General features: G+C 41.9%; 2 protein-coding genes across 4 annotated transcripts in view; both read left to right on the top strand.

Moving 5' to 3' along the window:
• Nucleotides 1–3,129, top strand: part of pafah1b1a (platelet-activating factor acetylhydrolase 1b, regulatory subunit 1a) — a 32,961-nt gene extending 29,832 nt beyond the window's left edge. For both annotated transcript variants that reach the window (XM_055028618.1, XM_055028619.1), the window contains one exon: nucleotides 294–3,129. In XM_055028618.1, the coding sequence (XP_054884593.1) occupies nucleotides 294–367 (74 nt within the window). In that variant the 3' untranslated portion in view covers nucleotides 368–3,129. The remainder of the gene's footprint in view (nucleotides 1–293) is intronic.
• A 1,036-nt stretch (nucleotides 3,130–4,165) lies between these two features.
• mettl16 (methyltransferase 16, N6-methyladenosin) lies at nucleotides 4,166–23,956 on the top strand. 2 transcript variants are annotated; one of them, XM_055028607.1, is made up of 10 exons: nucleotides 4,166–4,248; nucleotides 4,564–4,710; nucleotides 11,675–11,862; nucleotides 13,146–13,286; nucleotides 13,429–13,544; nucleotides 14,114–14,256; nucleotides 16,674–16,743; nucleotides 17,561–17,650; nucleotides 22,212–22,400; nucleotides 23,165–23,956. In XM_055028607.1, the coding sequence occupies exons 2-10, from the start codon at nucleotides 4,583–4,585 to the stop codon at nucleotides 23,753–23,755; spliced, it is 1,656 nt and encodes a 551-aa protein (XP_054884582.1). In that variant the 5' UTR covers nucleotides 4,166–4,248; nucleotides 4,564–4,582; the 3' UTR covers nucleotides 23,756–23,956. The 2 variants fall into 2 exon arrangements, with proteins under 2 accessions (XP_054884582.1, XP_054884581.1); XM_055028606.1 differs by having other exon boundaries at nucleotides 4,233–4,710.
• The last annotated feature ends 1,008 nt before the right edge of the window (nucleotides 23,957–24,964 follow it).

Below are 24,964 nucleotides of genomic sequence, written 5' to 3'. Positions count from 1 at the left end.
TAACTTTTTTTTGTCTCTTGTAAGAGGGTAAAAAGCGTACTTATTGCAGCTAGCTGACCAGCAGTGCTCAGCAACAAGTGGGAGAGGAGCTGCACCATGTTACTCTATGCTAATAAGTGGGATATAGAATTTTTTTTTCTCAAAACACCTTTGTGATCATCAATCTATTGTGGTACAGCAAGCGTTTTCAATCATGTTCATTTTATTTTGAAGAGAAATATTCTCCTATGTCTTGCTGCATTAGTTTCTGTTTGTGTGCTTTATTTTGAAAGTCCTTCTTCTTTGTTTTCTAGATTTCCACAAGGCTGCGCCCTTCGTGGTCACTGGCAGCGTAGATCAAACAGTAAAAGTATGGGAGTGTCGCTGATTTGGACCTGGGAGGACTGGACCGCCAACCCCTGATGCTCCTCTGAATCCCCTCCCCTTCAATTCCCCGCCTTTTACTCCCCTCCACCCCCTCCACCTCACCTCGTCCCCCACGCACATGTTCGCCTCCTCCCGGCTGCACTCACCTCCGCGGTTATCCTCCCTTAGCGCTCTCTGGTCCGATAACCTCTTGTCCTTCTATGTAAATTATTCCTGGATGTAGATCGAGCTATTAAATGTTACACACAAAAAAAAAGTATTCTTGCATGGTAATCCAAAATTGTATACTGTAAATTTGCATACATAACGTTGTCTAGAAGTACCATAGGTTTAACACGACGGGGCTGAGCGTCTGTTCCTGCAGCCTTACCGACCAACTTAAGGCAGATGGTGTAAAAAAGAAGAAGAAAAAAAAGCTAAACAAAAAAAAAAAACGTAGGGCACTAAAAACTGATAATTTAAGAAATGACAGTGTCTTTATGTGTAAGATTTATTTTGTCTATTTTTTTATTTAGTTTTTTTTTTCCCCCGTTGTTTCCTCTCCTTCACTGTTGTAGTCTGTCGGTGCCTAGCTTGGTTTGAGAAATGAGGCAGCAAATTATGATGCAAAGAGATGTCCGGTGGGGCGTTGTTATTGACCTAATCTGTAGCTTTATAACGTCTCTTCTCGAGTGTGCGTACCATTTCTCTACATGTGGAGCTAGGTAACGTTTTAACAGCTGTGTATATATATATACATATAAATATATACGAATGTTTCATACTGTCGTCCTTGGACCTGGGGGGCTTGAACAGCTTTGTACTCTTCTCTTAGGGGGACCACATAAACCGCTGCTGGGCTTTAGATGAATAAGTGGCTTTTTTGAAGTCGCAGTGCAAAGCTTTGTGCAGCACCTGAGCAGAGTCCATGAATCACACCTTGAAGATCTGGGTGGGCTTGCTTTTTGTAGCTTGTTTTCAGCTGAGTTTTATTGTCTCTCTTTTTTTTCTATTTCTTTTTAATCACTCAGCAAAAGCAGAGTTGGAAAGTATGCTGAAAGAGGTGCTGTCCTATGGGTTAGGAAGTAATCACAAAACGTTTAAATGTGCAGGAAGAGAAATGAAGGCATGATCATTAACGCAAAGCCCAGCTCCCCGGTTTGATGAGACGTGCAAAGATCTTTAATTTTTGAATAAATTCTTAAGATTAAGAATGATTTTGAGAAACAAAAAAAAAAAGAAATAGGAAATATAAATTTGTACATATGAGATTTGGCTGTGAAAGCCCCTTGGACCACAGCCCATTCACACAAATGAGCTGAGTGGCTTTCCTTAAACATCCAGACTGAAAAGGAAGCCATTCCACTCTTCCAAACATTTTCTCTCTAACTTTGTCCTTCAAGGTGTTTTCATCAATCCTGCTCATCTCCCCTTTTTCGCTAAAGATGCTGTTAAAAGTTTAATGATGTTGAGACGAGTATAAGCCTCTAGTTTCTGACGAGCCTCTCCATTCCTGCGCCGTTCCTCTGCTAATTAAGGAGCCGCACCGCTTGACTTGTTGCTACTTCTTTGGCGCGTTTCCCTCCTCGTTCTGTGTGCTGGACGTGATGATCCGCTGCTTTCGCTGAAGTGGCCGTCGTGAGCCTTTCGTGACCGGTCGATGTAGCGCAGCTGCATGCGAGACCTGCATCCGGACGCAGAGCTGTCGGAAAATCCAAAGCCTTCTTATTGAATCGATTTCATTGATTGAAGTAACTGTAATGTGGGAGCTTGATGATTTGTGCTGATTTACCAATTTATTTTAATTTTTTTGACCTGGAAACTTAAAAAAAAAAGTAAGCACAGATGGACTGATGTGTGTGCTCTCTCCTTCCTAAAATGATTGGTCTCTGACTGGCTTGTTGCGTTCAGACAGCTCTGTCGTTTGGTTTGTAGAAAGGTTGATTGTGTGATTCTGTTTTCTTTTTGTTGTTTTTTTTTGTATTTTTCTGTATATGCAGCCGGATTGTGGCAGACTAAGTATGCCCCCAAAGGACAAATGATCTCTTGCAGGTAATTTTACTCTCCTTACTCCCTTTGATTTGCTGTTTTCTCTGTTCAACATGTGGTGAAGAGAGAAGCAGTTGGGTTTGTAGTTCAATTCGGCACGATGTGTTAAATGTGCAAGCTGAAGCCAAAAATTAAGACGTTTGTCCGTACAATCTGGTTCTTCTCTGGGGGTAAAAAAAAAAAAGAACCTCGTTTTTGTTACTTCCTTTTGGATATGGGAGTTCTCCTCCAGATCACGCTATGACATGCCAGACCTTCACATAAAAGATGAGAAATGTTTTTCCCTTCCTTGGTTTTATCCCAGGAAGTTGGTCATCCAGAGGTCGGGCTGATGTGTGCTCTCTTTTATTTCCTAATTAGAAGTCAGTAAGACAACAATCCCCTCTAAAACAGCTGATGCTGACGATGTTTTATGCAAGTGTTTTGGGAAAACAGGAAAATCCAGTTTTGCCATTCGCAGGTCCTAAGCAATCTCTGTGCTGCCGTGGCTCGGTGCGAAGCGACCGACAGGCGACCTTTTGAAAGCCTGCAGGTCGTCCGCCAGCCGCAGGTCTCTGTGCCCTCTGAGCTGCAGGTCGAACCACGTCGGAGGGCTTCAGACTGCACAATAAGCTCCTTACAGGAGAGCTCATGATGTTTTTGCCACTATGGTCTCACTCTTCACACAGCAAACTGTTAACAATACCTGGATGTCATTCTTGTTTGCGATATAATAAAAGGAAAAAAAAATCTGGATTTGTGTGTCCTGCTTTTTTTTATTTTTTACGTTGTTGACCTTTGAGAAGACGTTCAAGTTGGAGATGAGATTGTTGGAGTAGATTAAAGAGCTGCTGACGTGGAGCTCTTATCATACAAATCTGTATTATAATCAGTTATTGACCAAATGTCTGAAATTGATACCCATCCAGGCTGAAATAGTGGATTACCACTTTTCCATTGAAGCCACTGTATGTAATTTTTATTTATTTTTTGTTGTTCTTGTTTTCCTTTACTGAATAAACGCATTCATTATGGTTTTTAAAGACCATACTGATCTTCAGTACAGATTTAATGGCAAGAAAAGGTTTTAAGATTGATATCTATGTAGTTAATGAAACTACTGTGAATCACAATGGTGGAAGCATCATGATATGGGACTTCCTGCAGTCTTTCATGCAAATGTACAAATTTGCATAATCAATTACTTTGTCCTATGCAAGTCACATTGGGAGCTGAATTTGATCCTAGATCAATTTTATCTGTGTTTAAAGTATAGCTTTACATCTAATTTTGAGTCATCTAAGAATTAAACCCCATTTGAATTGAGATTACATGCATTTTGTGTCGGGAGAAAAAAAAAGTTCTATTTTCTCCTCTATTTGTAAAGGAATGCCTTCAAAGTTTTTGGGATATGTCTTCACCAGTTTGCCACATTTAGACAATTTAAAATTACGCTGGTTTGGTTCACAAAGGATTAGCTCTTTTGTGAACGTTAATTGTTCCATGTAATGTACAGTTTAAATGTGACTAGAGTGGCTTAAATTCTGTACTTTCTAGTTTATTCGTTGGAAATGTCTGTATTGGGTTGGACTACTGGCCTTTATTTTGGTCAAAATATACAATTTTAACATCTGACAAAGGTTTTTCATACTGACGGATAACCTCAATAGAAAATCCTTTTTGGAAGAAAAAAAAATCCTAAAGTATTTCTGGCTCAGTTCATTTCCCGTCCTCTCTCAAAATTAGACACTAACTGTCTTCCATATCGGCAGTTAGTAACGTGAAAGAAATACGACGTCTGGGGCGTGCCGGTGACGTCAACGCGCAGCAGCGTGACGTTGGAACGTTTTCAGGAAAGAGAAACGTTTGAACAACGTGAGTAGTTTGGTCTTCTGTCGCATTAAATGTTTCAGCGCCAGAGTTGAAATACTGCTGAAGAACGAGACCGAGCCGCTGTTCGTCCGAATGGGCGCAAGAGACCGGATGTTTGGTTGCTCATAGAGTTAGCTTTCAAAGCTAGCTTCTGTGCGAGTTTCTGTGTTAGTTTTTGGGAGGGAAGATCTGAGAATGTAATACCAAGACTGACTTTTCCAGTCAGGAGAAGAGCACTGGTTTTCCATCTGAGTTTTAAAGTAAATGCCACGTATTTTAAGTTGGGGTAACATCTGCTTGGCTTTGTTTACGTGCTAGACACCAGGATTATATCCCCATGGCTCTCAATAAGTCCATGCATCCTCGGAACCGATACAAGGACAAACCTCCGGACTTCGCCTACCTGGCCTCCAAATACCCGGACTTCCAGCAGCATGTTCATACCAGCCTCACAGGAAGACCCGTGTAAGTTTTTTTTTTTAATCCCTCCCCCCTCTACGTTTTGACTACCAGTCACTACCCAGTCAAAAAATAGTGCTTAAAGTGTCACTGACCTCTTGTAATGGATATGCAAAACAACCCAACCCAGGATTCAAACCCGGGACCTTCAGACTCCACTGTGCAGCCCAATTATATCTATAATTGGGCCCAGCCTCATTTATTTGAATGGGTTTCAGTTGTGTAGAACACACAATTATGTTATTTCATTTAGGATTATTACATTTCATGAATTAGTTTTACGTTTCTCTGTATGACTTCTGCAGCAAAATGCTGAGAAACATTCATCTTCTGTTCACCTTTATTCCTGATGGGGTCAGGAGGTGCTGGTGCCTATCTCCAGCTACGACAGGTCGCTAGTCTGTCGCAGGGCAACACAGAAACAGACAAGACAAACAACCATGCGCACACACCTCGGGAGAATTTAGAGAGACCAATTTACCTAACAGTCATGCTTTTGGAGTGAGGGAGGAAGCCGGAGTACCCGGAGAGAACCCACACATGCACAGGGAGAACATCCAAACTGCGTGCAGAAAGACCCTGGGCCGGGAATCGAACCCAGGACCTTATTGCTACCGACTGCTCCACTGTGCAGCCCTCGCTGAGAAACATGATTTCTGTCTTTTTGACAGTATATCCATCACAGCTCTATGTCATGCTTTATTTCCAGCTTGATGCATGTTTTTATCACTCAGATATAAAAATAAAAACAATACAGACGTTTATGTTTTGGTTACCTTTGCACATATTTAGACCAAGTGTCTTTTTGGTGCTGACGAGCACTATACATCTTTCATTTAATTTTATAATGCCTTAATTTTCTGATGGATTCAGCCTGTAGCCTTCTACAGCCTACTTCCATCTGTCTCTTATATGTTGCTGTCTTTTATAAAACTGGAATCAGATGAAATCAGAGACTGTATGTCGGATATTTTTAGAAACCAGAAAGCAGTATTTGTTTCAAACCATTAGGGTTCATTCAGAATAGACTTTTTAAATCTATTTTAATCGCACTCTGGTTCATTTGCCAAGAAAACCAGGTTGCTTGGGGATGTGTGTGTTGGCTTGTTTGTAAACAAATTCTGATCCACCAAAAAATTTTGGTCTTCTGTTGAAGTGAACTCTGGAGTTTGAATGCATATGTGAATGTCAATTGGACTGGAGGCTGCTCCAAAAGCAGGAAGTGGACTAGAGAGCAGGGCATTCTGGGTAAATGCAACTGAAACAAAGGCAATAGCCTAATGCTAGCGGAAGAAATGACTCATGGTCTTTTGCCAGAGATTTAAGAGAAATCGTATAACAGCTGAAATCTGACGCCACTCCATCTTGGCTAAGTTTTGTGAAGAAGGATTTTGTGCTCATGTCTTCTTCTGAAGCTTTTGTGTCATTTCCTTCAGTGGACTATAGTACAGTGCCACTCCAGGTGAGAGGGTGAACAGGTTTTTTAAAAAGTTTAGTATTAAAGCGAACCACACCAGCAGAAAACAATCGAACTGCTTCCACCAGACAATCGGGTGTAAAAACGCCCTCAGTGAGGACTAATAAATTATGGCATAAGCAAAGCATTACACCCAGGTGGCAGAAACATTTAGTTTGAATTATTTGACTTTGTTTACATTAATGACTCCTTGAAGCCTTGGGAATTATAATGTCGTCGTCACTGTTGGGAAGGAAACCACTTTTTCTCATTTTACAGATGAATATGGACGTATGGGTTTGGGAAACCTCTGGGTATGTGGAAACACTAATGTGTGGGCTGTGAAATAGCCAGGCAGCCATCTTGCAGTGGACGCAGTGTGCGTGTGTGGGCACGCTGCAAACCATCGCTCCCTATGCTGGTCTGACAAGCGCTAATTAACATTTGATGGCGTTGCTGTGTCTGCGTTTTCCTTACAGGCAGAAGATGAACAAAGAGCTGGCAGGTTTTTATCTGTCAGTATGAAAACTGAATTTAGAGCTTTTAGAGCAACGATTAGTCTGAGACTTGTGCTTCACTTCTGGTAGATGGATTAAATCCTGCAGATATTGTATTTTATATTGTAACAGAAGAGAGTTTGGTTTGATCGGAGCCACATTTTCTTTCGTGTTCAAAAAAATCCTGCCCTCTTTTATTTGGTCACAGCATTTTGTAATGCTGAAATTTCACTCGGTTCCTGAAAACATCCCAGAGCTCTTCCAGCTCTTCCAGCTGACACCTGTGTTCAGGTTAGCTGTCTGCAGTAATGTCCTTCCTCTCCCTCTTCAGTCTGGCGGTTCGTCAGTAGACGGGAGGATTAGCGTGGTTTTGTATCTTCCAACCAACTCATCTACTGGGTCTTTAAAGTATTTAAGCAAAAAATTGGGGGATGAGAGTAATCTCAGGGAGACACTCGTTCCATCCTCAGCGGAGACGCGTCTCCCCTCATTCAGAAGCCGCCGGTGCAGAGCTCTGATAGCACCCCAGACCAGAGGCAGCTGCAGAAATGTGCTGGTTTTGATTTGAATGGAAAAGATAACAACCCCTCTCCTCACCAAAAATCACCCTGAATGTTGGTTTGTTTTCAGGGTGTTGGGGTGTGGAGTCAGGCGGACAGCAGGCGTAGGACTTGAAAGGAGTAGTGGTTATTAAAGATGCATTAGCCTGGTTGACACTTAATTTAAAAATGTAAAATTTTCACTCCACTTCTGTTCAGAGATGTATTAATAGTCAGGTTCTTAGAAGAGAAAATGGGGATATAATGAGGAAACTTGATGGGTTTAAATTGATCGTTTCCCTGCAGTAATGCACAGCCGAGCTGCTAATGTGCCGGAGCTTTTAAGCCGTCTGATGTGAGCGAGGTGAGAGAAACTCTGCAGGTTGACGGGTTTTTAATTCGCTTATTTAATTTAAATCCACTATGACGATGTCAGTGTCTGTTTTTTTTTAAGCTATTGTGGCTGTGCAAGCTTCTTGTCAAGTATCTGTGGTCATTGTAACACAAGAAGTTGTTGGAATATTGGAAATCATTGTCATGAATTCCTTTAATTCTTCCAGAAAAGCAGACAGGGAGCCAGTGACGTGTGTAGGCGTGTTTTTCTGACAATAAAGCGCGAAGAGAGCATTCTGGAACGATCTGCTGCTTTTTGTTCATCAGCTGACATCTCCCCCCACCCACATTTGAAGTGGCAGTGATTCATTTATTGTATTATTATTGTATTCATTTCTAGGAGGTTCCTGCATTTGCAGTAAGCTAGGAAACAAAACCTTAGCTGCAGTGCAGAATCTTAAGTGGACAATATGCAGATAACAGCCAAAGAGCTTTTGATTTATAAAAAAATAATATAAAAATAATAAAGGTGAACTCCTTTTCTTTGTGTGGTTCTTCAGTGTTCATCACTGATAGGTAAAGAAAAGGGTTGGAAGCATAATTATTTGCATCTCATAAAAAAAAAAATTAGGTCATTGTTAAAAATTAGCTTTAAGTACAGCAGCTTAACTTTGAATCTATCATAAAATATAGTAAATCTGATTAATCTGTTTTAATCTGTTCTTGTTGATATTTGTTATCTAAGGATTTAGTTCACAGAGTTACAAAGTGAAGACAACTTTATTTATAAATGTATCTTTTTTAATTAAGATAAAATTACTGGGTTGAAAGCTGAATCAAGGAGGTGGGTCTTAAAAGCAATCTTCGTCTTCAGTCATGGTCTTTTGTTAAAAACAAACTGTTAACATGTGCAGTTTTAAGCTGCTGCTTAATATTCGTAGCTTACTAAATATAAAATGACCTTTCCGAACGGTTTATCTTTACAAGCGGACGATTGTGATAGGTTTGTGAAACAGCTGAGAGGAGAAAAGATGCTGCCTAATCAGCACAACACGCTTCCTTGAGCTCCAACTGAGTTCAGATGAAGGTTATCTCTGTGAGCCGGGTTCATGCAGCTGACTATTTGTGCTTTAATGCTGATCATAAAAGCGTTCAGCTGTCTCACCGGTCTGATGTCTAAAACGACTTCCCCACCTCTGAGAACACAAACTCTCATTTCTTCACAGACTCGGCCGACAGTGAAGCTCCTTCTCCGTTTCGACACTTTCTTCCTCCGCTCTCGTTCAGATTCCCACCCCGGCACCAACTTTTTCGTCTCGCGTTTGTCCCTCTTCGAGTCCCGTCGGCTTCGTCCGTGGCGTAGGCACGCAGCGGCGAGCCTCCGCGCCGGCGTGACGCTACGGGCGCGCTCACGCTCTCCCCCTGCCATCAGCCATTGCTCCAGCGTGGCCGGATTTGCGTGCGCCGCTCATCAGCTTCAGTAGGTGTGGTTGCCATGGAGACGGCCGGCCCCGCATCACAGGCTCACACACGGAGCGGTCCAAAAATAGAGCCGCGGCCCGAGCAGCCTCCCCTTGTCTGAATATCGATCTCCATCTAATGATGCCTCTGAGGAGAAACGAGGGCTGAGAATGTGAGAGGAGGTGATGAGAGAGGCTGGCTCTCATTTTGGCTCTGAGTGTTGCGCTGATGTACCGAGGCTCGCCCAGTTAGCCTGGTTCCTCACCATGACCCGGCCCAGTTTCTGCCTCGGCTCATCTTTTTACAATCCTGCTGTGGATCCTCGGAGGTCAGCAGCTGTTGAGCTGACCAGTTAACTTAACAAATGTTTATCAGATGAGGGAAGATGGAGCTCAGACTTGAAGTGAGAAAAGTTTTCGTTAGGAAAAATTGAAAAAGATTAATTCTCCTGCTTAAAAGCTGCCGCATGCTTTTATAAAAAATAGTTTTTTTATTTATTTGTCAAAGCCGTTGAGTAATCTGAAAAATATCTAGCTCCTCTTCCTTCTTGCTGAGCTGCTACTGCCATCTGCAGAAATACACCACTCCTTGTCAGAAACAACCAATCAAAGCCAGGAGGAGCGCTGTTAATCAAGCTTGTGTACGTGCTGTTCACTCCTTCCCCATTGCTTTGCGGTACAGCTACTTTCCCCACGTTGGAGCCAGCTGTGAATACTCGGGCTATTTAGCAGAGCCTTCAAAGATGATGTGGATAAACAGTAAGCAGCATAATTCACTCCGAGCAAAACATGCAAAGCAGCAGCCTGAATTCGAAAATTACTTGTATAATCAATCTATGTTCAGTGAGAGGTGCACTGATCACAATTTTGTGTCAGACTTCCATTGTGTATGTTTCTTTTTCTTGTGACCCTTTGACAGATATTGTTTTTTGATTATTCAGATTTGAAGAAGTATAATGGAGAAATAGGATTCAAATCATATTCTGCAATGAGAGGTCATTAACTATTTATCAGAAATGCAAAAACTGCTCTTTGCTTGAGAATATAGATCCGTATCTTAACTCTGACTTCAGAGCTCAGCATGTACCGCAGCATGTTGAGAGTTTAAAAGGCTCGGTCCTTTCTAAGTTTGCAAAAATAAACTTTTGAAGCTCATATTAGCAATTAACATTAAAAACTGTGAACAGCCGACCTTTTTTTTCAAATATTCAGCATCTTCTGTGATGTTTTCAAGGTCAAGCTTTGCTAGTTTATCAGCCTTCCTGTTATCTGTTCAAAGCCTTGACTGCATAGGAGAAAATAAAGTTTTTTTCCCTGTCTGGATAAAAATGTAAATTGTTAAAAATATTTTCTCATCATGCTGACAAAAAAAACAAAAAAAAAACGAGATGAACTTCCTATGGTTTCTATTTCAGAATTAAAATATCTCATCTGGGGGGAGGGGGGTAGGGAGGAAACATCTAAAACCAAAATCCGAGATAAATTGTCACATATGCATCTTTTTCAGCCGCAAACGTTTTATCATCCTGCTGGTTTGCTTTCACACCAACCATGTGCGCAGTGCGACGCTCCCAATCACCAGGATGTAATTAACTGCATCTGCCAAGGTGTAAAAGGACCCGGCGAAGCTTTAATTACAGCTACCTCGCCCACACCTTCTGGTGCGACAGCTGAAATGGTTAAACACGTGGAGGAGGGAAGACGAGTCAGGCAGGGAGGGCTGGGAATAAGAGCGTGTGGAGCTTTGTGTGTGTAAAAATCTTTGTTATCAGAGGGGGAATTTAATTTGATGGGTTGCTTATCCCCACGTCGTCCCTCGTGTGTCTGTTTGTGTGAAGTGATGAGGCTCGGTGCAGAGAGCTGCAGCAGGTTAATGAAGTGGCATTTTAAGAGCGTTTTGGTGAATCACTGTCTAGTGACCTCAGAGGTTAATCCAACAGGGCACAAACATAGAGATAAGTGGAATCAGGCCAAGATTAAAGTTTATTTTTTATGGCTTTGGTCACAAGCTAATCATAATGGCAATAAAGTGGCTTTGCTAGATACTGCGAAGTGTGCAAACTACGCGCAAAGTGCTAGACTTACTGTGTAAAAAGTTACTAAATATTTAATCACAGTGCTATCCTCTGTGGTTACAATTCAACAAACTTGTAGAAATAAAGCCATTATTATTTTAACCAGTCACATTTCTGCTTTTTGACTCAACAAAGCCGGTTACATTTAGGAGCTGATTTCAGATTTGAACAAATAAAAGGGACCACATTAACCACATGTTTAATAAGTATTAGTGTTGTGAATTGATTTTAAAAATAAATCAGATTAATCACCATGCTTGACTTCAAAATGTTCAAAAAAAATCTTTCACCAGGTTAAACGCGACTCGTTCAGGTTAAAAACGAGTCGCTTTGTTTCAAATTGTAATTTAGAAATGTTGGTTGTGCTGGAAGGATAATTCATTATTGCAATTTGTACAAGACTACTGCTGTGAATTAGGTAACCCTCCACAAAAAAGGGGCTTTTAGGTCAAAATAGGTCATGTGATCAATCTGCATTATGTAATATTAACGTGTTAAAACTGATTAACTGCATGCGTTAACTCGTTAGCGTTAACAGCTCTACCAATTATCTACTTTTGTGCGATTGAACTTTTTCAGAAACTTTTACTTTAATGTGGTTTTCTTGCAGTGTGAATTTCAAAGAGCCGGAGGCGGTGCGCGCGCTCACCTGCACTCTGTTAAAGGAAGACTTTGGTTTGACCATCGAGATCCCTCTGGAGCGCCTCATCCCCACCGTCCCCCTGCGACTCAACTACATCCACTGGGTGGAGGACCTCATCGACGGCCAGAAGCAGCCTCGCCGGGGCATCGACATCGGTACACCCTGACAAGCTATTAATAAGCTGTGTCCTTCAAATTTCTACACAAAAAATTTTAAATAGTTTCCACAGTTTGGGCATTAGAAGAAACAGGAGGTATCTTTATCAATAGTTGAATTCTCCACGTTAATGTCAGATATTTTAATTTCATACAGCTGCTAAGATCAAGGTTTCTGCACTGGGAGCCAAACATAACAGGATGTAGTTTTATCCTGTTTTTGTGGGCCTGCACCTTTAACCTCCGGCAATCTTAACAGATGGTGTCATTTGAACTACTCAAGTATTTTACTCTGTCCACTGGGACCGACTCCATGTTTGGTTTTACGAGCTTTTATTTTGTAGTTTCTGGAATTGACGGTCTGATGGGACAGACTTCCTGCTTCCCCGCTGTCTGACCATGACTAAGACTGTGGGAGGGTTGATCAAATCAGATTTGGTTTTCTTTGTGTCCTTAAACTATGTGGTAAAAACTTTAATACGCCTTGGATTTACCAACTTTCAGTCACATTACATTCACAAACTTCATACTGAAATATTTGTAAATATTTGTGGAGAGGCATTTGTAGGTCTTGCTACAGATTTTTAATTGGGTTTAGGTCTGGAGTTTGGCTATCCCATTATAAGATTTGACTGCACTGTGGTCACCCATTCTGCTATTTCGCTGGCTGGATGTTTAAGGTCATTGGTTGCTTTAACAAATCTTTTTCTAAGCCGTTTGTGCTCCCATTTCTGTTTCTCTTCACATTTTCTATTAGAGAGGATTACAAAGTGTCATTTAGAGCCACCAGCACATGACCTTAGTCATTCCCAGTTCTCCCAGTGCTAACTCAAATCCCTGTCCAGATGCCTCACTTCATGTCCAATCTGTCAGTCTGAGAGACAAAAACAACCCTGAGCTGTCCCTGCAGAGGCGTGGGTGTGTCCTCTGTGGGGCTCCAGGTCACTGATTGGTGACCCTGTAGCTGTTAGTAAGCAGAATGAAGCCGTCTTCTCTTTGATGGATCACCACCGGTTCCCCTTTAGCAAAGGATGCTGACGCTCTCTGAGTGTGACCTGAATAATGCATCTGGTTACGTTAAAATAACACGATTATCACCGCTGGAACTGACGTTAATTGGCTCCAGATGTTTAAAGTGGTTAGTAGCGCATTGTATCCCGTCTTTTCTTAACTTTAAAATATCAGCGCACATTTCCATATCAGTCCCTGACGGCCACTATCAATCTTCATAGTGATACATACATCATTTTCAGACGTTAGAGATGTGTTTCCTGTTTCCTCAGGCACTGGAGCGTCCTGCATTTATCCCTTACTGGGAGCCACAATGAACGGCTGGTTCTTCCTCGCCACAGAGGTGGACGACATCTGCTTCGACTACGCAAAGAAGAATGTGGAGCAGAACAAGCTGTCAGACCTGGTGAAAGGTGAATGCAGGCTCAGACACGATGTAGGTCGTATGATGCTGTGGGCTTTGCTGTATCGTGAGTGGTAGTAAAATAAAACGATGTCACGTCAGGTTCATCCATGTTGCTTTACTCTGCTGATTCGTTTTTTTCTCTTTAACAGTTGTAAAAGTCCCGCAGAAGACTTTACTGATGGACGCCTTAAAAGAAGAGACAGAAATTATTTATGACTTTTGCATGTGTAACCCACCTTTTTTTGCCAACCAGCTAGAAGCAAAGGTAGGTGCTTCTTATATTATTATGATATAATATAATATAAGATTTTTATTCATGTTAGTTATTATTCTTTCCATGTTCATTATAGAGCAGAAAGATAAAAAAACAGATCCTCTCCGTCTGATATTGTTGGATCTCTGTGTTTTATTATGTCCAGAACAGCAGTCTACTTGGAAATTTAGCTAACTTTATGCTTTTTTGGCAAACATTCTCATTTTGAATTTGATGCCTGCAACACGTCCCAAAAACATTGGGGCAGTAGCAACAAAAGACGGGGAATATTAGGGATATTTAAAAAACACTTGTTTGGATCATTCCTCGAGTTGTCTGGAAACACCGCATTGAGGCAGTGATTCATGCAAATGCTGAAACAAATCAATGTCTTGATGGGCTGCAGGAGGCTGAAAAGCTCACCACAATGTTTTTGTTATCTTTATGTTTTAGTTCTGGCTCAGCCTCCCTGACTCAGTCAATTCAGCTCCTGCATGAAATGCTGTTTGTTTACGTGACTCTAATAAGCTCCTAATAGGATTCCCTCCTAATCTCTGTCTGTCGTGTTGCTCTCCCTGCAGGGGGTGAACTCCAGAAACTCACGAAGACCTCCTCCCAGTTCGGTGAACACGGGCGGGGTGACTGAGATCATGGCGGAGGGCGGCGAGCTGGAGTTCGTCAAGAGGATCATTCATGACAGCCTGCAGCTGAAGAAGCGGCTGCGGTGAGAACAAAGTCTTTTTTTTTTTGTTTGGTGCAGAAATATCTACACATCAGAGCTACACATGGTAGCAACATGATGGATGTTGAAGTGTGCTGCAGTTTGGATGACTTTGAAGAGGCTCTGATTGGCTGAAGAGAGAGTTGGACAGGGATGTGAAACTCACAGCAGGGTAGTAGAAGTAATAAACACTGCCACATGCAGGTGGGAGTTGGCATCACTTAAACCCAATGCTTTTGACAGTCTGTGTAAAATTTACAATAAACCCACAATTATGCAATAACAGAGAAATCGTCTTGATTTTTGCATAAATTTCTGCAATTGTTGAATCCCAAAAAACTGGAGAGATTTGGCATTCGGAGTCACCTAAGCAGCTAAAGCGGGCCAGATTTGGCCCCCGAGCCATGAGTTTGAATCGTGAGACAGGCAGATGGATTGCTGATGTAGTTGTCACCCTCAGTTTCTGTAATGATTTAGGCACACACACGCTCCCCGCGCTGTATCTGGGAGCCACAGGGGAGCCACTGTGTTTGGGTGGCGGCCATCACGTCCCCCTCCCCCTTTACCGGGCCTGTCACCAAAGCAGCCGAGTGAGACCCCAGCAGAGTGGAGCTATTAGACCTGATTAGACAGGCCACACCTGCTCTGGCTCCGACACACCATACTCTGTGTGTGTGTGTGTGTGTGTGTGTGTGTGTGTGTGTGTGTGTGTGTGTGTGTGTGTGTGTGTGTGTGTGTGTGTGTGTGTGTGTTCGTTCCTGATGCTTCAGTGGAGTGGGACTGATGTTAACACCTGCCTGCTCTTATGTGGCTCTGTGTTGCAAAATCATGAATACAGGAGAGGCAGTTGGAGCGAATCCCGATTTGCTTAGCAGCTCAGAGGTTCTAGACAAACCAAGCGGAGCCGGCTGTCATTCCCAACTGCATGCTGGGATACCACAGCTACCAGGTGTCCATGGAAACGGTGCCAGCCTTTAGAAATGGTCCAGTGAGACGCCCTGCCACCCCAGCCTGCTCCTGATTCCCCACTAAAGGGTAATTACTGTCAGACAGAAGCTCCACACTGTAACCAGAGCTGAAGTGATGCTCCTGATTCATCTCTATTGATATGAAAATGATTTCTGAGTTCATCCTCTGCCTTCTCTTTTCAAAGAGGGAAACCAAAAGTGTAAACTGGTGCAGCTGCACTCTTTCATGACTGAAGGAGCTGCTGGTGGAGGAAGGTTTTCGGGGTATTTCCTTCCCTGCTGTGATTAGAAGTGGGGAACATCTGCTAATATTACAGCTGATCAATATTTCATTACGTCAGCTAAAGGTTTGACACGAGGCTCTCCCTGCATCATTACTCTCCCAGCATGCATGGAGCTCCCCAACATACATGTTTGTGTCATCTGTCCACACACAAATGGTTCATTTTAACAGAAAATTGTTAAATTAAGTCTTAAAAAGACACACAGAAAACTGATGTTCACGAGAAATCCAGCTTTAAATCTCAACTTTGGAATTTTTTCTGCAAAATGTAATATTCCAGGATAACTTTTCTTCACATGGACTAAGAAAATACGAACAATCCCAAACAGAGCCTGTCTGCTAGAAAGCTGAGGATCAAGATTAGTTTATGAATGAGTCCAAACATAACGTCCAAATCAAATGTGTCTTTTAAATTCTCACCATGAGATAGATTTTGCGATTGCGGTTCTGTAACGAGTCTAGAACTCAACCTGACTGAAAATCTGTAGAGTCAGGCAAATATCGACAAGTCAAGATGTAAGAAATTGACCCGAAAGTCAGTAAAGCATTAGTCCAACAGTGTGAACACATCATTACTGCATCGTTATGTGTTGGATATATATATACGTAGCACACTATTAGCGGAAAAAGCTCTGAAGTGATTTATCATGAAAAACTGGATTTTATTTGCTTATGAGAGCCTCTATAGATGGCTCCAACATCTGCAGATGAGCTTAATGCTGCCTGCATCCATCACAGAAGATGAGATTTAAACTCCACTTCAGCCCGGAGGACGCAGCTTCACCAGCCAAGTTTCCAGACCAGCGCTCCCTAATGTCTTCATCTTTCCTCCGCGTGTCCCAGTTGGACTCTGCTGCACATTGATCAACACCAGACTCACGTCTTTATTGCGCAGCAGCGATTATTGATCGGGCCTCTGCCTCGGGAACGCTTCAAAACCGTTTCTCTGTGCGCTGCAGGACCATGAGCGCCCGGATGTTTTCCTGCTTCTCATGTTTTCATTTTGCCTTTGTGTTGCTCCCTGAAGCCTATGTCTGGTTGTTTTGATCTCTGCTTTGTAGTTCAGATCTGGACAGTGGGCTGCTAACACACATGCTCATATCCACCTGCCACAAACCAAGCGTTGCAGCACACAAACAGCTGGTTGATGTTGGTTTTTCTTTCGGCAGGTGGTACAGTTGCATGTTGGGTAAGAAATGCAGCCTGGCACCTTTGAAAGAGGAGCTGAGGAAACAAGGGGTGAGTATCCGCTGAGGACCGGCACCAAACTCTGGCCTCTGATCTCAGTTTGCTCATGCAGAAACGAAAGGTTCAGATCCCAATTAAATCCCAGTGGATGTTAGGAGGTTGATCAGTCATTTCTAATAAGCCACTAAAGCATAAACGAGCCCACATGAAAGAAAAAGGAAGACACCCAGCCTCCTCCGAAACCTTCTCCAGAGGTCTGAGTCCGAGTGATTGCAGGGCTGGGGAACATCCAGGGAGGAGACCGATGCTTCACTTTTAAGCATCTCTCAGTAAAAACCTCTCTAGTTAATATACCAAAGCTTTTATCACCAATTACACAATTTAAACCTCTTGTTTTTTTGCTTTGAAGTTAAAAAATTACATACAACTCTCAACAAGTATTCATAATTCTATGCACGGCTGATAAAGATGTGTAAGAATAAAAGATTTGTTGTATCAGCACACTCACCTTTCCCATGTAATCATGGATTACACTGATAAATACAAATATAGATTTGTTTTAAATCTGTGTGTTTTGGATTTTCTGAACAGTAGTTCAAAAATATTTATGCTCTGGGTCTTCGGATGGATGGCGACCATTTATCTTTTATCTATAGAGAATATATTTAAGAAAAGGCTGGGAGGTTAAAAATCTCTGCAGCAAAATATAGTTTCTTGGGGTCGCCATGTCTCCATAAACACTTACCTTTTGCTAGGAAAACAGAGAGACGATTGAGCGTAATGCTGGTGATCCTCTTATTGTCTGGAGCTTGTTTCCTTCAGCACTTTATTGCGTTGGGCCATCTCTGACTCTCTCTTTGGTGCTCAGGTGCCCAAAGTGACCCACACAGAGTTCTGCCAGGGACGGACCATGCGCTGGGCGCTGGCCTGGAGTTTCTATGACGATGTGACGGTACCGGTAAGTCCCTGTTTCTATTTGGTTTATTTTTACCGCACTATCGTCTCTAAGAAAAAGAGACAGGAGAAAGATTGAAGGTTTCTTTCTTTTAATTTGAAGAGAAAAATCAAAAGGAAAGAAATGCGATTGGCACATTTTTACCATTTTCTTTTGCCACATCAAAACCTGACCAACCTTGTTTTTTTTTTTATCTTCTGACTCGGACAAACAGGGACATTTCAGAGCTTTTTGGGCCTCAAGATACTTTTACGTCTGAGATTTAAACCCAAGGTTGTTGAACTGAGTTTGATTCAGAAACCAAACAAGGCATTTTGTGAAATAAAGATATAACGGCGTACAAACTGAGGTTTTACAAATTTTTTAAAAATTATTATTATTTATGAAATTCAGTTGAGTTATTATGGGTTATAAGTGATCTAGATTGTCTAGGTGGCATAAAATGTGAAACGTTGTGCAAAAACAAATGATGATAATTGGGGAAATATTTTGTGCTCAAATGTTTATAATCCCCTAAAAACTGATGGGATAATTTTGAAAGATGAGTCTGGATGTTTTTTTAATGGTAAATATATAAGAACCCTGACACTAGTTGGGTAAAGTAATCCAATGCATGGATTACTTAACAGACATCATTTCCTTCTTTTTAATTAAGTTTTTTGCTAATAAATTGTACTGTTTTTTTTTTTTTATTTCTGCTGTTTATCAAAAGAAATGAATAGATTTTTAGTGACTTTTTTTATATTAGACTGATTTAGTTGGTATTTTTCCTGGATTCAACAAAAAATAACAATTTGGCCTTCATTAAACAAAGAGCCTGAAGGTCCCATTTATAAATGTTTCTTTGCCATTATCTGATATTAGTCGCCACACGATGACTGATCCTTCAGAAATCCAAGAGATCCACTGATTGCTGCTTTTGTTTAATGGTGTACGGAAAGAACAGGACAGTGAGGAAGAATGTGATGGTTCCTTCAAAGGATCTCACGTTTCTCTCCGAACCTGTAGCAGAATAAATAAGAGGAGAGCTCTGGGTCAAACCTGTCAGATTCGCCACAAGAAAAGTTTTAATCCTACCTTTGAAAGCAGGGTTAGGGTTCGGGTAGCTCTTTGGGCCCAGGAGAGCTGCCTGATAACTTAAAGCCTTGCAGCATTACTTAACCAGAAGTAATGGTGCAGTCTGAGAATTACGATTTTAAATTGATCAATTATGCACACCTGTGGACAGGTAGTCCTGGAAGACATTGTGAATGCATGGACTCATGTTTCTGAATCACCCGGCAGCGGGATGCTTACGTTCAGGGGCAAAACGATGGATCAGGTGAAGGACAAAATGACATCCAGGATTCATGCTGTTGCAACCAAACTGGGTTAAAGGAATAGTTGGGAGGGGTGAGCCAGATTCAAAGCTGTAGTTATATCCTTTAGGTGTATTTCAGTATTTCAGAGCTTGTTGTGTGACCAGCTGCTAATTGCCATCAAGCTTCTTGCCTGTAGATGTGTAATCCATCGGCCATCAGGGCGAGTTAATAAAATTAGGCCTCTAAATTACCGACTCTGATCAGGACCTGTTCTCTGATTCCTCCCTTCTCACTGATGCTCCATCCTCAGCCCTTTCTCTCTCTTCAGTCTGGATTCTGTCCTCCTCACCAAGCCCTGATCCATTATGTGCACTTAACTCCTGTCCTCTGGGGAGATGTTTATGGGATTTCTTGCATGCAGTAGCCAGGCAACAGTTGCCAGGGCAGTGCTCTGCGCACACTGACTTGTCTGGACCCGGAGAAAGTTGGAAGTGATTGTGACAGAAAGAGAGGATGAAAAACGAAGCTGCAGCTCTGTTACCCTGCCTAACCCTGAATTAAACATGGTTAAACAGAATAGATTGTGACACTTTGCTGCAGCTCTCTCTGTTTTGGCTTTTCTGGCACAAAAGCAGCGGAGCAGAATGATTGGCCTACTTCTTCTGCTCGGCGCTCGGCATCATCCACGCTCCGGAGCGGCCCTGCCATCAGTTTCACGCAGACCCCCTCAAACCATGTGCGTGTTTACTGGTCGTGGTCACATGGCAGAGTTTATCCATGTGTGACTCTTTGCTCGGTTCCCATGTTTCTGTGGTGGCCATAAAAATATTCATTTATGACTGTAACTTTCAACGTGTGACAGATGTGACAAAGGTCCAGCTTTGACCTGTTCACCTTCAGCCTGCAAGAGATCATCACAAACACTGAAGTCATGAAAATATCTGGAGCTTCAACGTTAGCTTGAACATGAAAGCATCAAAATGTAGGGTCATCCCAGGTTGAGACATTGGCAGCATTCGTTTGTGTTGTTGGGCCTCATCTTCCTTTTTACAATCCTCCATGGATTTTTTGTGTTTGCTGGCTTTTGAAGCACTAACTCTAATCACAGTCTAAGCTCTGTGAATCTTCTCAAACTCTTAAAGGAGCTCGCTTCCACTCCAACCTTACATGTTTTCCTTCCACTGAACTTTCTATAAATGTATATTTCCTTGTAACGTACCCACATTGTAGGGCATAACATCACTACTACAAAACTTTCTGAATTATTTTATTTATTTACATTTGAAACTTTGAATATTTTGTAAAGCAGGGCATTTGAAGTTGAGGTTTTTGTTTGGTAGGAGCAATAATCATCACGATTACCAGACGGTGAGGTGACTGCGCTCATAGGAGAGGTGGAAAGAATAAAAGAAGAGAAAATTTGCTGGGCTTCATTCCAGCCCGGAGGCTCCGTGTTGCTCATGCAGGCCTCTGGTCAGAGGACAGAAAGATGCAGAGTTCACACAAAGGTTTGGGTCAAATATGATTTAAAATGTTCGCCTGAAGGTGGATGGTGCTGCTGCATTTTGGAGATGTTTGGTTTCCTGTACATAAATATAGCCGGAGAGCTGAGATGGGGGTGACTAGCTGCAGATGATGTCGAAAAAGTACCACCTAGTACATTTTAGGTTTTAAAAGTGCCGTTTTATAAACCAACAAAAAAACGTGTCATATTTTCCGTCATTGGTTATCCTCGACTTGCTCTGTGTGAGTGAGTTCGATGCGGCATGCGGTGAGGTCAGGGTTGCTGAGTGCGATGAATAATGGAGTGGAAAAGCAATCATAAAAGGGACACAGAGCACATGTGTGTGAGTGTTGAGTGCGCATGTTTCATTTTAAAATCTGTTTGTTTGCGTTAGTTAAAGAATCTGTGTCAAGGATGTGGGCTACAGGTTCAGCCTGATGAACTTTATTGATTTCCTTCGTCTGTGCAATGAGGCGCCGATCTTTAGAAAGCTTGAAAGGAACAGGGAGAGACGTCTAAAACAAACAATAAGAACATTTTTTAAAACGTTATGCTTCTACCCATTTTATTAAAGAAGCCCAACCATCAAAAATATGAGATTAAAAAAAGAGCCCTTAAAAGGGTATAGATATGTTATAAATAAATATTTGTTTTACATAAACCAAAACAGACATTTCCAAATATTTATTCATACAAATAAAAACAAATGTTGCAGACTGCAGTTCTAAATGAGAGAGGAGATCATTAGCAGCAGCAGCAAGCGGGATTCGTCTCCGGATCAGTGCAGCAGTGTGAAGGTCGCGGTCTTCTCCTCCACTCGGCTGTTTCTAGGTCAGTCGGCCATGCTGTCAGCTCCGTCTGCACTGCCGCAGACCCCCGCTGCCCTCCGCCGCATCCTCCAGCCCTCTGGACCCGACCGCAGTGACTCATGGGTGCAGCGGCCGTGTCGCTGCTGCGCGTCTCTGCCGAGTAATGCCTGGATAATAACCTCCACCGCCCATCACAGTCCCAACGATGGAGGCGATTAGACAAAAGACGCTGCTTGATGCACTGCGGGTTCAGGTGGAAGCTGGCGCCGCTGCAGCGCCCTCTTGTGGCGCAAGCGATGAACGCGCTCACATTCATAGGGACGTAGAAATTAGTTGATTAGTTTCTCATTGACATAAAAGCTTGGTTTTTTATTTATTTTAAAAATCTTTTTTTTTTTATTGTGGAAACATACAACATCTAAATGAAGTGTTTTAGCAGGTGCCCTGTCAGATAACAATTCAAATTCAACTTATTTATGAAGCACATTTAGAAACATCAATTTTACCAAAGTGCTCTACTTAAAATAAATCAAATAAAAGGTACATATATTAAACTTTTATTCTATTAAACTGTGTCTTAAAGAATACATGTAATCTCAGATTCTAATTTAGTGAGAAAGGTGCTGTTGCCCATCATTTGAGCACACACTGCCCTCTGCTGGCAGCTTGAACTCGACTTTCACAATTATCCTTTACCATTATGCATTCAGATGGAAATAATGGATATCACAGCAGTGGTGAAAACCTTTTTTATATTTCTAATATCCAGTTTAGAAAAATTTAGAGATTGTTTTGCATTACCAAGGTGATCTAACTGAACAGCGAAATCATTCCTCTCCTTGCTGTATTTCAGTCTAAACTGCACAGATGAGCAACATTTCACCTGTCCAGATTTTCTTTCAGTGCAGATTACTGTTGGATTATCTGCTCTTTGTTTTGTTGTCCTCCAGTCTCCTCCCAGTAAGAAGCGTAAACTGGAGAAAGCTCAGAAGCCGCTGTCATTCACACTACCAGAGGCAGGTGTGAAGGAGCTCCAGGCCAAGGCCTCTGCTGCAGGCGGCAGCAGCAGCAGCAGCAGCAGCTGTAGTTCTGTGGACAGCATCACTGCTCTGCTGGAGAAAACCCTCACTGAGCTGCGGGTAAGCTTCACGACTGTGTTCCCACTGCTACGTCTATCATTATTAATGATTGTCTGAAGCTGGTCTTTACCGATTCATTCACACAATTCACGATATGCACTTTATATAAAAGAATTAGATATCCACATATACTCAATTGGATATAAAGTTAAAGATGTGTACTAAAACTCTCTGAACACAATGTGTTTATTTTAATATTTCAGGATTTATAGGATGTAGATGTTCTAAATCCTGTCTGGTTCAACTAGAAAAGTCAAAGAAAAATTAAAATCTCCTTTACCCTCCATATTTCTGGACTAAGGCATTAAGTTACAAAGACAGAATCTTTTTTCCGCCAGAGTATTTATGATTATAATGAGTTACAACAATATTTAGTTTCCCTTGTATTTAAATCTTATATTGTCCAAGACAAAAATGGCATAAACAATGCCAAATTATTAGCATTGCAGAGACAATGCACATTAATTCCCCTTGCTGTAAATACAGCTGAATTAGCCCATTGGCTGTTTTTCAGCTTGCTCATTCTGGAGCTAAAAGTTAGCACACAGTGCTAAGAAGACACAATCTTCCTCCTCCTACCAAGTCAGTGGCCAGAATGTCATATCAACACACAATAAATTCATATCATTTGACTTATACAGCATCTCTATAACAAGTGAAGGCAAAGTTTTATGTGTAGCATTTTTTTTTTTGCTGTGGGTTAGTTAATTCTGGATTGGTTCCATTATGCTGAACTGGCTGGAGTCTTGTTTGTCGTTTTACAGGTGCTGCATAAGCGAGTCCCCTGCAGACAACAGGAGCAGAGCCTCTTCCTGACTGCTGTGGAGAACACCTGGATCCACGGCCGACAGAAGAGGCGTGAACAGACGCGTCAGCTACGAGAGCTTCCCAGAGCGCCTCCCTGTGCTGGGACCAGTATACAAACCAGTACGGTCACAGCTGCTCCCGTTTCCACTGAAAACCAAGGAAATGACAAGAGCCAGGAAGCCGACCTCAAAGGCAAACCTGTTTCTTCAAAAGAGTCGAGCACAAAAACTGAGACCTTGGCTGAAGGACGAGAAGAAAAAGAGGCGCTGCCAAATGCAGGGGATGAGGATGTGGACATGGATTCCTCCGTCTGCGCAGAACCAAGACAGGAAGCGGATGTGAAAACTCCTGCTGCTGGTGACACCGGACGGCCCTGTACCTCTTTAGGGGTCGAGCACTTTCTGTTCAAGTGTCTTCTGAATGTGATTCCAGAGGGAAGCGACGTAGGGGTTGAGATGCACTGGGTCGAAGGTCAGAACAAAGACCTGATGAATCAGCTGCGTACATACCTCAGGAACACACTTTTAAAATCTGTGGGGACGGTCTGAAGTTCAGGGAGACAGAAGCTGGTCTGTCCAGATTCTGAATTACGGTATTTAGAAATTTTGTATCGTTTTATAAAATACAAAACTCCTTCAAATTTATTAACATCATTTTATATTCTCGTTTCTTCTTAGCTTATCTTTTAAGATCATTTTTAGTTTTGAAACAGAAAACGTCCAAACTTTTGGAATAAATGTTTCATGAAAGTCTTTGCTTCATGTTTTTTATTTCGCAGTACACTTCTGTGACCACTGGAGGGTGTGAGAGTTCCCTACCTTGCAGCACTAATTCTTGTTTAATGTACCAGATTTTGTAGTGACTGTCTTGGACAATTTGTTCAACTTTTGCCTGTTTTTCTTCAGGACGTTTGTAGAGTCTCTCAGTATTTCCTATGTTTGGAGAGCCGTCGGTGTTGAAGCGCTCTCTATTATTACCCTGTAGTTGCTGTCATACATCCGTATTAGAGTCCAGTCAATAACAGGAAAACAGATTTAAACATTAAAGCCTTGCACACGTAGATGCACAATCCCTGCAGTAAAAAAAAACAAAACCGTTCCTGATCGTACAACTTGTGCCGTGGTCATGGCCGGACTTTGACTCCACTGTTTGTGTGTGTGTGTGTGTGTGTGTGTGTGTGTGTGTGTGTGTGTGTGTGTGTGTGTGTGTGTGTGTGTGTGTGTGTGTGTGTGTGTGTGTGTGTGTGTGTGGAGGAAGTCATGTGCTATTCAGTGAAACTAAAACAAGTTTGTTTGCTTTGTTCTTTTTGTCATTGGCCTGCCGTTTAGAGAGTTAATGTTAACAGCTCAAATTGTTTATACGTTATTTATGAAAGACACTTGCTTTATTGATAACACAAGCAGTCCAAGTGTTGCTATGTTGTTGGGATCAAATAAGGTTAATAATGATAACCCATTCATTCATCGTCTATACCCACTTCTAGGTGTTATGTCACAGGAGAACTCATTTCCTGCAGTCAGTGAGTAAAAGGTGGGATTGCTGAAATGAATTTTGGGGTAAAGAAAACTAATATGAAGTAATCATGTTCAATTGTTTAATAAAAGGGTAAAACTAGTTAAATGTCAGCTAGAACTATGCAACTCTTAAAGAATCTTAGGAGAACGTTCCCTTTTTGGTTTGTTTTTAACTTGGCAGGAGCCACAAGTTTTCCAATTGCTAAGATATTTAATATTTTTACAAACATACATGTTTTAGCC

The sequence above is a fragment of the Poeciliopsis prolifica genome, unplaced genomic scaffold (genome assembly GCF_027474105.1).
Source record: "Poeciliopsis prolifica strain line A6 unplaced genomic scaffold, Auburn_PproV2 SCAFFOLD004, whole genome shotgun sequence".
In the NCBI taxonomy this organism is placed as follows: Eukaryota; Metazoa; Chordata; class Actinopteri; order Cyprinodontiformes; family Poeciliidae; genus Poeciliopsis; species Poeciliopsis prolifica.
The sequence above is the reverse complement of the archived record's forward strand: the minus strand, read 5'-3'. Positions and strand labels throughout refer to the sequence as shown.

What these genes read in the sequence shown, in the direction of transcription:
- mettl16 (XM_055028607.1), top strand. Translation starts at nt 4,583, where the DNA reads ATGGCTCTCAATAAGTCCATGCATCCTCGGAACCGATACAAGGACAAA. An exon ending in CCAACCAGCTAGAAGCAAAG is followed by an intron (nt 13,545 to 14,113) that starts GTAGGTGCTTCT and finishes CTCTCCCTGCAG; the next exon opens with GGGGTGAACTCCAGAAACTC. An exon ending in AGGAGCTGAGGAAACAAGGG is followed by an intron (nt 16,744 to 17,560) that starts GTGAGTATCCGC and finishes TTTGGTGCTCAG; the next exon opens with GTGCCCAAAGTGACCCACAC.